The 13,418-nt window shown below is 45.0% G+C and overlaps 1 protein-coding gene across 2 annotated transcripts in view; it reads left to right on the top strand.

Annotated features, from left to right (window-relative positions):
• Positions 1–213: 213 nt before the first annotated feature.
• The window catches only part of FGF14 (fibroblast growth factor 14), a 379,461-nt gene continuing 366,256 nt past the window's right edge, over positions 214–13,418 (top strand). For both annotated transcript variants that reach the window (XM_058827463.1, XM_058827480.1), the window contains exon 1: positions 214–421. In XM_058827463.1, coding sequence (XP_058683446.1) covers positions 214–421 — 208 coding nt within the window. The remainder of the gene's footprint in view (positions 422–13,418) is intronic.

Below are 13,418 nucleotides of genomic sequence, written 5' to 3' on the forward strand. Positions count from 1 at the left end.
GGATTTCACTACCTTACTTTTCGTTTGGCTTCACGCTGAAAAAAGGGATTTCTTATATTTGCTCTCCACGCTTTTGGTTATAATCCAGTGTTGGTCTAGGGGGAACAACCGTTCAGCCTGGCTGAAAAAAAAGCATCCGTTGAAAAGTCTCAAAGAAATATACCACGTGAGGAAAAAAAACTGGGAGAAGATCGGAATATAATCGTTTTTTCTATGATAAAACTGGTGCCCCTCTTCAGGAGAACTGATCTCAATTTATTATTATGCAACCACAAGGATCTCTTCTTTCTCAGGGTGTATAAGCTGCTGGATTGCTTTTCGCCCAAATCAATGTGGTTTCTTTGGAACATTTTCAGCAAAGGATCGCATATGCTGCAGTGTCTTTGTGGCAAGAGTCTTAAGAAAAACAAGAACCCAACTGGTAAGCAATCCATTGCAATGCGTTGTTTTTCTTTAATGCTACCCTGTCTGTTGCTCGCCGAGGTAGATCTGCAATCCTGGTGAGGGGAGAAGGGGGGATATATCGAGGCCAGCACGGACATGCATGTGCATACGTGTATGAATAAGCAAGGAGCGGTTTGTATTAGCTTCAGCCCCTGTCACCACCGGAAAGGGGTAAAAAAATAAAATCAAAGGCGACCCTCGCCCAGCCGCCACCTCTTAGTTCCTATGTGCTATTTCCGAGGAGGAAACTTTTGTATCACTACCCTTCTTGAGGGGAAGGCGGTGGAGCCCCCCGCTCCCGACCCCGATGCAAACCCCCCCGGTCAGTTTTGGGAACAGGAGACTGCCTCTCCTGTGCTGGTGCTAGCCGGCCCTGCCTGCGGTGGGTGAGCGTGCCGGGGCTCGGGTCCTGCACAGCACTTTCTGAATAGCTTGCAGTATGTCACCCCACACGCACACACACCCACCCACCGCCTCTCTCGGCTTTCCAAAGTCAAGCCAGACACCCCCCTCCCCCGGCCTGGGGGCTTCCCGTTATCACTCACCCCCGGCACTCTAGGCCGGGAGGGTGGAGGGTGGTGAGGGAAGGGGACGGACACTTTCCTGGGGCTTGTGCCCAGACGGCAACTCAGCCAGCTATGCCGGGTGGCAGCAGCAGCACCGCCGGGTTGGCTGTGCCGCTCCTCCGCCTCTCGCTGCCGGGATGACCCCTCTGTGCCACACACCGGTGTCTCTGCGTCCGTCTCCCTGTCTGCCTGGCAGCCGGGATCATGCGCTTCGGTTCAGCCCGGCTCCGAGGGGGAAACTTGCAGTACATTACATAAGAAATGCAAATGCAGGTGCTCTGGGCCGCCTGGTCCCTGGGGGTCACGCTGCTGCTGTTGCATCCCTCTTGCTCGGGGCGTCCGTGCGGCCAAACCCGTGGCTTGGCGAGCAAGGTGGGCGAGAAGGGATGCTCGGCGGGCGGGGGAGACGGGAGCTTTTCTGGGAAAATACCGGCCCTTCCCGCTGGCCTCTGGTCCCCCACGCCGCCTTGCTCGCTCACCCCGGCCGGCAGGTTGTCTGCAAGCACTTGCGTGCCTGGGGAGGCGAGAGCCCGGGCTGAGAGGGGAGGGATGCCGTGTGTGAGCGCTGGTGTGTGTGTGCCGGCTGCCCTGCAGTGGCAGCTCCCGAGCAGGAGGCTCCTGACGCTGGCACTGCAGTGTAGTAGATCATAGGCTCCCGTTGCCTGACACCCCAACATCAACAAGCAGCAGCCCTGGCAGCCCGCACCCCTCTCCTTAAAGGCAGCCGGGGTGCCGGCTGCTGCTTTGCCCAGCCCAGGTCCAGTGCAGAGTCGAGGTGGGCACCTCGGCGGATTTACCCTTCTCCGCCCCCGGCTTCCGTTTGCCAGCTCGTCTCGCCCCTTTCCCCCGCGCCGCTGCCGCAGCAGTGAAAAGCAGCCACTTAGCATACCAAAGAGGCTGAAATGCCCCGCCGGAGGCTGCGCTCAGCCTCCTGCAAAGTGCCCTTCTCTTCACTCGTCCCTTAGCACTGCAGCCAGCCGGGGGCCACTTCCCAGCCGTGTGCCCCCCCGGGCGGGATGGGGCAGACACGGTCAGGACGGCCGACCACCTTCTCGCAGCCCTTGGGGATGCCCCTCTCCGCCTGCCCGGGCCGCGACCGCGGGGAGAGAGCAGAGCGGCGGCGTGGCCCTGCCTGCCCTGCCCGCTGCCGCCGCTCCCCAGCCCCCGGCGGGGCCGGCTCCGGCGCCGTGGTGCTCTGGGCAAGAGGCGATGCTCCTGAGGAAGGGATTTAGAGGGGGTGCGGCAGGAGGAGGAAGAGGGCTGGTGGTTTCTAGGCCTTTCAGTTTTCATACCGGGGGGTGAGGCGTATACCCCTCCACGCACACACACCCGGGTCCACCTCTAAGGGATTCGTGTCCTTTCCTTGCTGAGGGCAGGCTGTCAAGACATCGGCTCTGAAGCCGACTTGTGTCCCTCGGAGTGCCAGGCAGCCGCAGCACATCTTTCCACCTCCCCGGGGACTTTGCCGCACTTACCTACTCCCTCTGCACGGGACGAGTGGTTTTGGGTGGCAGGAGCAAGCTACATCCCGCCGCCACCCTCTCTGCAAAGGGCTGGACTGGCCCGTGGAGGGCTGACCCCCTTTCCTGAAGGAGTGGGGGGAGCACGTCTAAGCAAGCGAGGTGGGCAGGGGTCGGGGAGGCGGGCAGTGGGGCCCTGGCTGGTACTACCCCTCCGGCCAGCTCCGCGGTCTCGCTGCCCGCCCGCACAGAGCGCTGCTCCGCTGCGCTCCGGCTCGATCCCGTCAGAGCAGCCGGGACGCCGAGCCCAGCCGAGCCGCACGCCCTGTCCTGGCACTCCATTCCGGGAGCGCCGAACTGCGGCTATCTGTCTGAGGAGGCTAATAATCCGCTTGGCCGGATTAGCTGGTAGCTCGGTCACAGGCGCTGTTGCTCTGACGGCAGATCATCTCCATCCAGGCTGGGGTCTCCCGCTGGAGCGCAGGGAGCCGGTGCCGCGATGCCCGTCCTCGCCTGGTGCCCCCGGGCCGTGGGGCTCCCCCTCTGCGGCAGCCCGCAGACCCCCATCCCCGCTGCGGCACCGGGCGCCGCTACCGCCCCCGGCCCCCTTCGCCCGCCAAACTTTTCGGGAACCGCTGGGCTTTTCAGTCTCAAAAGGCATCAAATGAGCGAGCATCTGCTGCTGACCCAACCGTGCAGAAAATCCAGCAGGTTAGGCAGCTAACGCTGGCTGTAATTGCAGTTTATTTAGCTATTTTCGGCCTGCTGCACTTTTTTTTTTTTGTCCCTTCCGAGAGCTGGTGTATTTCCAGAAGCGGGACTAGGTGGCTGCTTTCCGAATGTTCTCTGCTTTGCGTTTCCTCCTCACCGCTGGCTGCAGTCCCCCTCCATGTGCGGACCCCCTCCCGGGCTCCCCTGCCCTCCCCGGGGGCCTCGCCTCTCCGGCACCGGTCACCGGCACCGGTCGGAGCTCCAGAGACGGGGGGCGAGTGCGGCAGGGAGGGATGGGGAGTCCGAAAGGCTGTGTGTAAGTCTCTGGCAGGGTTGCATCAGGGTTTTGGTTTTGTGGTTGGCTGAAACCCCTTGGTTTCAAATTTGATATCCTCGAGAGAGGAGCTGCGTTTGATCACTGCAATTATTTACCTCTTACGTTTCTTTGTGAGGAGAAAAACTTTGGGAATCAATAGGTATGGCTGTGTTTCCAGCTACTGAATTTTTTTGAGTGCTCCTGAGTTTAATGACACTAAAATCAATGAAGCCCCACATATCTGCAGTGTCTTGTCTGTCGTGAAAATGTTTGCCATGTGTCAGGTTCCCTGGACCTCCCTTGGTTTTGCAATTATTTCTATCTAATTCTGCCCTTCCTGCTTGTCATACACACAGAGAGGACTTTAAAAAGTGCAAGACCAAAGGGACTTTCTCTCACAAATAGTTTAAACCAGCTCCAAACCACAAGTCCCAAACCAGGGCTTGTTATAATTAGATATGGTCCTCCTGACTTTCCCACCACCATCCCCAGCCTCCAAACCGGGTATCTCAGCTAGGGAATGGCAAAGTCACGGGGAGAATTTGGGGCGTGAGCAAAAGTGGGGAAGGAGATTATCTCTGGTTGCATTTTGAAGCAAGTCCAACAACTGAACAGATTTTTTTTTACCAAATGACAACTGTTTGGGTGCCCACGGGAGGTGTGTTGGCTGGAGTACTAGGTGCCCCCATGGCAGGAACTGCTATCACATTTCACTCCTGGTGGCAACCCAGCAGACAGAAGATGGATCAGATTTCCTCTCCATTCACTTCCAAGGAGAAGCATCTCTCCAACAGTCAGGGATGTTGACAGGAGAGTAGATGGCAATTGGCATTACTATAAATATATTACTGATGGAGGATTTAGTTTAGGAAATTACTATCAATCTCACATCAATTTCAAATGCAAAACCTGTTTATAAAGCAATGCATCCAAAATCCAGGCTGCAGCTGAACTGGAATCTCTGCATAGTCCCATGTTAATTTCCTAATCCATAAAATAACTTGGCTGGTATTTTGTGGTTGCTAATAATTTTGAAAAAGTTTCTTAGCACAGTCATGTGAGGATCTGTTTGAAATGGAAGCTTGTGTTCCGCCCATAAAATATATAGTAAGTATGTGTCTTTATCTAAATTCTGAAAAAATTTGGCCTCCCCACTGCTTTCCTTATTCATAGAAAACAAACCTCCCATCAAAAGACAAAAGCAGTAAGAGCTGTGGGATCAGGTCCTTGAAATTTCTTTCATGTAGGTCCGAAAAGAAGCTCTGACTGCTTAAATACCATAATTCCTGTAATGGGAGTTGAGGCATGGTCTCTTTCTCTTGATCAGATGTAAAACTGCCTATTTACATGTATTTCACCTATTGAAGTTTTGTCCTCTATGGAATACATTTCCTGAGTTTATACAAATTTAATTTTTCTTGATCAAATTAAATTGCATACTCTACTTATTAAGGGGTGAAATTTATGCCTGCTCATGCATCTCCCTGCTGTAATAAAATGTTTGCACCTAGTTCAATGTCTGCTAATGACAGGCCATTTATAAATGAATTCAAATATAAAAAGGACGACTTAGGCTTAAGGAAAATACAAAAAATGTATTTACGGATATCGTTGGTTTAAATATTTATGTGTATGCATTTTTCGTTTGAGCTTGATGTTTATTCTACTTAACCTCCTCGGCTTATATTAAGTATATTAATTTTAAGTTAGAGCTCCTATTGACTTCAAATATAAAAAATGAGTGATTTAGACATTCAGAATTTGTCCCTTTGTAAAGATTTTCTGTCCAGTAAATGCCTGTAAAAATATAATAATCTGGAGATGAGAGAGTTGCTTGTTATTGGAAACCAGTATTTCAAGAGGACTTCATAAATCTAGAGAAATGGGAATTGGGCCCTTACACTGACTCTGAGGGTACATTTTCTGGTGATGCAGTTCCTGGTGGGGTCACTACCAAGGTTTTCATAGGAACAGTCAACATTTAGGATAAAATACTCTGAATCTAGATTGCAGCTGGATAAATGAAGTAGTTGTGTGCAAATTAAACTGAATATTTACAGATGCTTGTCAAGCATGCCTCTAAACAGTGAGACCTGCTGGAGCATGTTTCACTCAGTCAAGGAGGATCTTGTTGCTTGGGAAGCAGTGATTTGTTTCTGTACCTAGTTCTGGTTTAGATGGCTTTTGTGATTTTGGACACTCTATTACTTACCTATTCCTTCCCTTCCTGCTTGTTAGAAATTGCAGGCAATGTCTGAACATTGCACAAGTGTACTGTTGGCCCTTTTGTTTGTTTTTCACATTTCAGTGAATGATAGCTTTTCAAAGATAAATTACTGGTTTACTGAGCAACTCACTGAGTAACAAAACATTGAACAATCATAAAACTTTACAATCTCTGTTGTGAAAAAGAAATTGCTGAGATGTAGCATGAGGCTTGATGTACAATTAATGTATCCAAGAGCTACTTGCCACTGTACAGAAGGAGTGTATATGTGTATACAGTAGAAGAACAGTTTACCTGGTAATAAACTTCTTAGGACTGCATCCAAGTTTCTTTCAGAAAGAGCCCCTTTCTCACCCAAAGGGTGCTTCTATTGTCACAGCAAATTTAGCTGGTAAGAAAACCTTTTTATTTGAGACCATATAATAAAGTGCTTAAAAGAGTATATTCATCTTCAGACTGGCTATTGAAAAAATAAATTTATTGTGTTCTTGAAGTGGATCCATGCAGTAGATCCACCCAGAAGAACTGAAAATAATAATTGCAAAGGGAACTGATGGTGTTTCGCACTGTGATGGACTGAACACGCAGCAAGAAAAATGTAAGATGTATTCTTCTTAATATATTCTGCAGCAAAGATAAATAGCATGTGAATAATTAACAAAGTTGTTATCCAATACAGGAGCACACTAACTGAAGAATAAATTTATTGAGGCCAAAACCTCAAAAATCATTAAGTGAAAGGCATTTACTGGATACATGGAATACAGGTTTGGTGTATTTGCAGCATATGCTGTTAGAGGAATTCACATTAAATAGTAGCAAGGAAAGAAAACAGTTGCTGGTGAAACTGCATCGAGAAGCCAGAATAATAATATCTGTAGTAATATTCAATGCACAAGCCAGATTAATAACAGCTTCTGCAGTAAAATTCAATGACTAGTTTAGGTACCATATGTGGTGAACATAATCAACATTTTAATAGTTTTTGACTTAATATTGAATGGCTGTGTGGGTCAAATGACAATAGGTAGCACACAGTTGCTGGCAGAAATTGATAGTCTAATTTTAATGTCTGTATTTTGTCTTTTCACTGTGACACGTGCTTATTTGACTTTTAACTGGAAACAGCATGAGGAATTGCTCTGAACAAGTTTAGCTCCTGCATACAGTAAGCACTCTCTTGGAAATTACTTGGCTTAATCTTCTTGTGTCACTAAAATGAACCTGGTCCTGTCAGACAGTAGAATCAAGCCAAGGTTAAACATTTTAATTCCATTGGAAGTTTTTGGCTTTTGCTCGAGGATACAAATAAAATGTAATTCTCTATGAAAAACCTTGTTCTAAGGAGATTCTTGAAAGGCCTATATTTTACTGAGCTGAAAGAGGAATAGATTTTGCTTTTCACTGAAATTCATTGTGTCATCCATGTTTTTTTTGTGTATGGCTTTGTCATCTGGAAGGATAACATAGTGAGGATACAGAATGTTCAGGATTTCTGCCTTAGCTGTTGAGCACGTCTTGTTTCCATCTTTGTGTGGTGATCACGTAAAGGGTGGTGTAAGAAAAAACGCAAGACTTGGGCAAATCTTCAGGTTTGATCCTTCCCCTAATCTGTCCTCTCAGTTTTCAGCTGTCACTGGACTGTGAAGTTGGAGCTTGTATTCAGGTCAGTGTGTGTAGTAGCTTCTGAAAGAGCTACGCAACTTCAGTTATCAAACAGCGTTTCTATTTTGGGCATCAAAAAACTTTGCATGGCAGCGAGCTCTACATAACCATGTGCTGTGTGGAAAGGATGTGGAGGGGTTTGCACTTTCTGTGGGTACTCCTTGGTTCTTCTGTTGAGAAACAGAGGCTAACACTGCTATTCCTGCCCCCGTGTTTGCGATTACTGGTTACGGAGAGTTTTTCAGGTGAAAAGCTCTTCTTTTGTGGTGCCTTCTCCTTCCTTGAACTGTCATGAAATCCTGGACATTTATATCATCTTGGTTCCTGTGCAGTATAAGTTGCCTTTGCTGAGGGTATAGGATATCTTTGAAATAGAAGGACAAAAATGAGGCAGCAGCTGACACATCCCTTTGCATGTGCTGCTTTTGTCCAGCTAAAAGAAGTTCATTTCTATTGGATTTTGTAGGCCTATGGGACAAGGAAGTATCTCCTGAAAAGGGCATGTTTTCACAATGTCCTTTCTCTTGAGGGAAGAAGTGGAATATTACTCCCTTGAAGAAGCTTTTAAAGAATTAAGCTCTAGTGTGACTGAAAACTAGAATTTTGTACCGTTGTTGAACGGTTTGAACAGGAGAGACAGCTTGTATATAAAAGCAGACTTCTGTTTACATATTAATCTCTTGCTTCTTACCAATGCTAGCAAAGGAAATGTACAGGAATTTCATTACCCTTTAATGAAGTTTGAGATGAAAATGCTAATTTAAAGAAGGCAAGTTTGCCACTCTTTCAGTAAATGTATTTCTAAGCATGTCCTGCTACAATCAAACAAAGTGTCCCAATTAAACAGTTCCCAGTTCATGCTTCTCATTAAAGAAGTGTACTGTGGAGCACTGCCATTGCTCAGTAGTTTCTACACATATCACTCTTTGCTGTATAGGTACATTTATTGACACTGAATGAGATGAAGAGGAGCTAGCAGTGCAAAGCACAGTGCAAAATACATGGAAAAAAGAAAAGATGTGGAAAAATTATAGATCAGGGTAATGCTTAAAAAATCAGTTAAATCATTAACACAATAGTATCTTATAGAGTAACCTATCAGGAATGTCTTAACAAGGATTAAATTAATAGTGGTCCCTGTTAATTTGTAGTACTAATGACACAAAGAGCCCACTTTACAGTTCTGATTTTCTTGGAACTGGAAATTGCAAGTCAAACTCAGACAGCCAGTGGTTCCTGAGAAACGGAACCTAAATGTCATCTAGGTAGATTATCCCACTAGGAGACCAACCCAAGATCTCTGATGTGAACTACCGTTAGGATGTCTAAAACCCAGGTGCAGTTTTGTGGCTTGGACTCTTTTAATAAAATCCATATTTTAAAGTAACATTAACAAGTGGATTAAAATTTGTAAAGCTTTGCACCCCTGAGAGAGTTCTTCCTAGTCACTTGCTGTTTTAAATCCTTTTTATTTTTGTGCTTGTCCCCATGTGAAGGAGACTTTCTGCCTCAAAAGATCTGGTTACACAGAGTTTCATAACCAACATTTGCTAGTTTCCCACCTTTACTCAGATGTTTATTATCTCTGCGAATATGACCTTGATCCATCCCAAACTCTGTCATCTCCATTACAGCCTCTCACATCTCTTTGAGTTTTTTCACATTCTCCTTGTGCAAGCATCTCACCTTTTTATTTTGGATAAGGTCTTTGAGGAAAATTAGCCCTTAATTGTATTTCTTTCAGATATTTTTAAGTCCTCTCCCCCACTTTGAATAATTAGCTAGTAACCATGAGCAGAACAACTGCACAAGCTTATTTTATTAATGATATAATAAGTATTTAGGATGAATGAAGGGTAGGTTAAGGGACTGCCCTTTTTTTTATTTGGCATGAGCTGTATACATTGTTGTTTCCCAACTTGCTTCTAATTTACAGTAGCAGAACAATAGCAGAAGTAAAAAAATGCAGAGGCTGTAAAGCAACTGTAATTGATTAGGAAAAGACAGAAAAATCAGCAAGAGGATTTAGAAGACCTAGGAACAAATGTTATCCTTTTCATTTGTTTAGAGGATCATTTGAGGATAATACTTGCTTGAGGATAAAATGGTTTGTGTGAGATTCTGCTGTTAAAGCAGGACTCCTCAGCATCCAGGGAAATTTTCTGGGTATTACTGCTGAGCATTTATTATTTGTGTTGGTAGGCAGCTGGTTCCAGGTCCTGGCTTTTTCTGTTCACTTAGGTGCTATGTATCGCCTTGAAGCTTGTGGCCATAGCACCCTGCAGGAGAGATCCCAGAGAACTGCAAAACCTGTGTGGATGCAAGACATTCCCCATATATCCATATCCTCAGCAGGGTACAGACAGAGTAAACCTGTGGTTTGGATCTTGCTCTCTTTTGATTCACCTTGTTCACCTTTGAGCTCACTTTTGATAGCTGAGTTTAGAGACATTATTGTATGAGAGGATTGTAATATGCCACTTCAGTGCAACATGCTCCAGGGCTTCTGCTGACCAGGGACATGAGTAGCAGAGCCAGTGACTATGTGTTACTGAACCCTGTGTTCTGAACTGTAGAGCTCTGGCTCTATGCACAAAGGTTTGAAACATGGCAGAGATGAGTTCTCTTACCTTTGAAATTTGTAGGATGGTATTTTCCATGAAACAGGGTATCTGAAAGCAGTGTAGGATTATTTCACAGCAAGTAAGTCATTATGTAGTGTTTGTATGGAAGAACCACATTTTTTGAAGTTGATCTTATTTTGTTTTCAAACTGGACTTTAAACTCAGATAATATTTGTGGAATAGTGAAAATACAAGAGAAAAAAATCATTGTAGTTTCCTATGTAATACATATCTGGATAAAATAAATGTTTTCTCATGGTAAAAGAAATTTGCACCAAAGAAGTGAGATTAGAGGAATTGTGATTTTCTGTTCTAGTGTCTCTTCTCATTTTAATTTGTCTTTGCAGTTTATATGAAATTATGTATCTGAAGAATTACTGACATGAAGTGGAGATGAATGCAGTGATTCTTGTGCCACAGGAAGATATTCTTTCCTGACTGAAAGTTTTATGTGAAAGCATGTCTTTGAAGGCACTGGCTTTCTTAGCGCTTCAACATCATGGATGTTGATTTTGACCATTTCCATACACCACTGATGAAAACAATCTCTAAGGGGTTCCTCAAGGTAGTTACATAAATATGGTGCTCTCATTAAAAATAATAAAAAAAGTCTCTAAGGAAAATGAGAGAAAAAAAAAAACTGAACATAAGTATATAGAGGTGAATATTATGGTAGTTTTAACTGTAGGGCTACTAAGTTTCTCTTAGATGCTGGATGAGAATGATTTTATGGCAGTCATGCCAGCTGCCATTGAATGAAAATGGAGGTTGAAGTTTTGGCCCTTATAACTAAAGCAAAAATGAGCTGTACATTGTGTGCAGTCTGGGTTAAAATACTTAAAAAAAAGTATTGGGAGTAACAGCAAAACAAGGGTTTGTTATGTTTTCTGGAGTTCTTTTTCCTTGGATTTCAGTGGCTGTCTGGAGTAACTGTGGTCTCGGTTGGCTGCCAAAAAAGAACACCTGCTAATAGATTTAAGACAGAAGATGAGGAGAAGATAAATACTAAGTCCTTGTAGTCATATATGTAGGTTAAGAATTTGGGGGTGGAACTTGCTGAAGTTAGAACAAAAGTAAGTCAGAATGTGATGTTAGTGCATTTAGGTGAGTTTTTGTCGGGGGCTATGTGGATGATACATGAATAGTGTGGGATGCTCTCTCTCCCACTTATTCTCAGAGGGAGATGGAAAAACCAGAATGACAAAAGAAATTATAAAGTAAATAATAAAGGGATTAAAGGAGTCTGTAGTCATTTAGACAGGTTAGTGATAGAGAGTCCTACGGGCAAGCAGAATTTAGAAATTGTTGAAGCTATTTATCAGTTGAAGAGCAAATAGATCTGAAATTTAAGGACATTTTCATGGAAAACATCTATTTCTAGAAGTGTTCCTTTCCAAGGACATATAAGACCGTTACATTTGAGAGTCTAGCTTCTCTCAATTTAGTCCATTTATAGCTATCTTTCTAAAGGTGAGATATCCTTGTAAACATTGCTTTACTATTATAAATGAAGGTGCTCCCATGCTCCCCTGAATCTACCAGCTGTCACTGCCCAGCTCTGAAAAAGTGGCCTCCAGTGTGACCTCAGGCCAAGTGTCCAGGGCCTTCTGCCTTTCTGCTGTCACATGGATGGCCTGAGAGCCTCCTGTCTGGCAGCCCTCTGTGCTCTGGACCTGCATGGGTGTGTGGAGTCCTGTGTGTGCTGCAGCTGCCTGGGCTAACACCTGCTGGCTCACCTGCAGCAGTGGTGATGGCACAGGAGTTGGCTCCTGAGGGTGGCCTTCAAGCTAAGCTGAAACAGCCTCTGTAGTTGCCACAGCAACTGCTGGGGAGAGGAAATCTATCATCCCCCTCCAAACTGTTTCACAGCACAACTTTCAAAATGCAGAATATGTACTTCCATGGATCTTTGTGCAAGACACCATATCCTAGGCAGTACAAGCTATAGAAGAAAGTACTATAGGTTCAGTATTAATTTGCATTTTTCTTCCAATAGCTTATTAAGTTCACAGTCAAACAGGTCAAGAGTGTTGGGTGCCATTCAGTCCTTGTAGATGACCACAAATCTGCATTGGGAAGCCTACACCAGAGATTTTCAAGTAACTTCAAAGGGAAAGCCAGTCTCTTCTTCTTACCAACAGATGGCAAATCAGAATTGTAAGAACTGTCCACCTTCAGTACGGCATTGATATCGTTCTCCCATCTTAAACTCCTCCTAGTTGTTCAGGAACATAAGACTGAATTTATATTGCTTAATTAGAAAGGGCCAGGGATTGATCCAAGTCCTAATGGCTCTGGCTGGCTCATGTCCACACCACTTACAGTTATCACCCTCCCTGGCAGAAGAGCTTGGAGAGAGCTCGCTGAGGTGGTGCCTGTGTCTTAAGGAGCAGTGTGGATGACTTGGGCTCTAGCACTTCCTTAGTTTAACTATCTGAACACAGCCAAAGAGGATTAGAAAAAGCCTTTCTCTCCCAGTAAAGAAAATTAAGGCAAGCTCTGCTTGTAGGGTGGTTCACTTGTGCCCCCAGCTTCAGAGAGGAACTATACCTGGACTAATAACAGCATAACACCATCCTGGATTGGCTAGGGGGTTATTAGAGCTTCAGTAAAGTGGATGAATCCCAGCTTCATCCTTTCAGGAAGGAGCACCTAGAAAGGGGCTTCCTATGGGCCCTTGGTTAACCTTGTGCAAAGCTGGTGGAGGAAGGAGAGCAGGAGAGTATACCTGCTTCTGAGCAAGTCTGGCAGCTGAGCAGCAGGGACCTGAGTCTGCAGGGAATGAATCATAACGAGTTTCTGAGGAGGATGAACCAGACAGGAGGAAAGCTCAGTCTTGCTGGGGAAAGGAACGTATCTCCTCTTTTTTCTCTCTTTCACAAGAAGAAGAAGGAGTTCCAGGATATGGAAGAGCTGAAGGACAAGAGATTTCCTCTGTCTCTGAATAAAATCTTCTTCTGCTTCACTGTCTTGTACTTCCTTTCCTTCTCACCGGCCTTATTTGGGATCATCCCTTCATTTGTGTGAGCATGTGCATCAACACTTGTCAGCACTATCAGTCATCTCAGTAACCTGTTGCTTTTACTGCACACCCACTTTTTATTTTCTGAGCTACATGGGCATCAGCCTGAATTGTTGCTGCATGTACCTCTTGATCTTCCTTTAATTAAAGGATATGTATTTCTCCGTAAATGGCCACCGGTTGCTCTCTTCCCTTATATGGCTGTGAGGAGATGAGTAAAGGAATAGGTTTTTTTTTCTGAATATTGATGCTTTAAATATGTTAGCAGACTAAATCTGGTAACAGTCTGTGCATTTAAAGGGTCTGGTTTCTAATTTGACAGTATGATCCAGAATATGTGTGTTTTTCTTAAAGTAGTGAAAATGAAACAACATAAAACATTT

Source organism: Poecile atricapillus, chromosome 1 (assembly GCF_030490865.1).
Source record: "Poecile atricapillus isolate bPoeAtr1 chromosome 1, bPoeAtr1.hap1, whole genome shotgun sequence".
Taxonomy (NCBI): Eukaryota; Metazoa; Chordata; class Aves; order Passeriformes; family Paridae; genus Poecile; species Poecile atricapillus.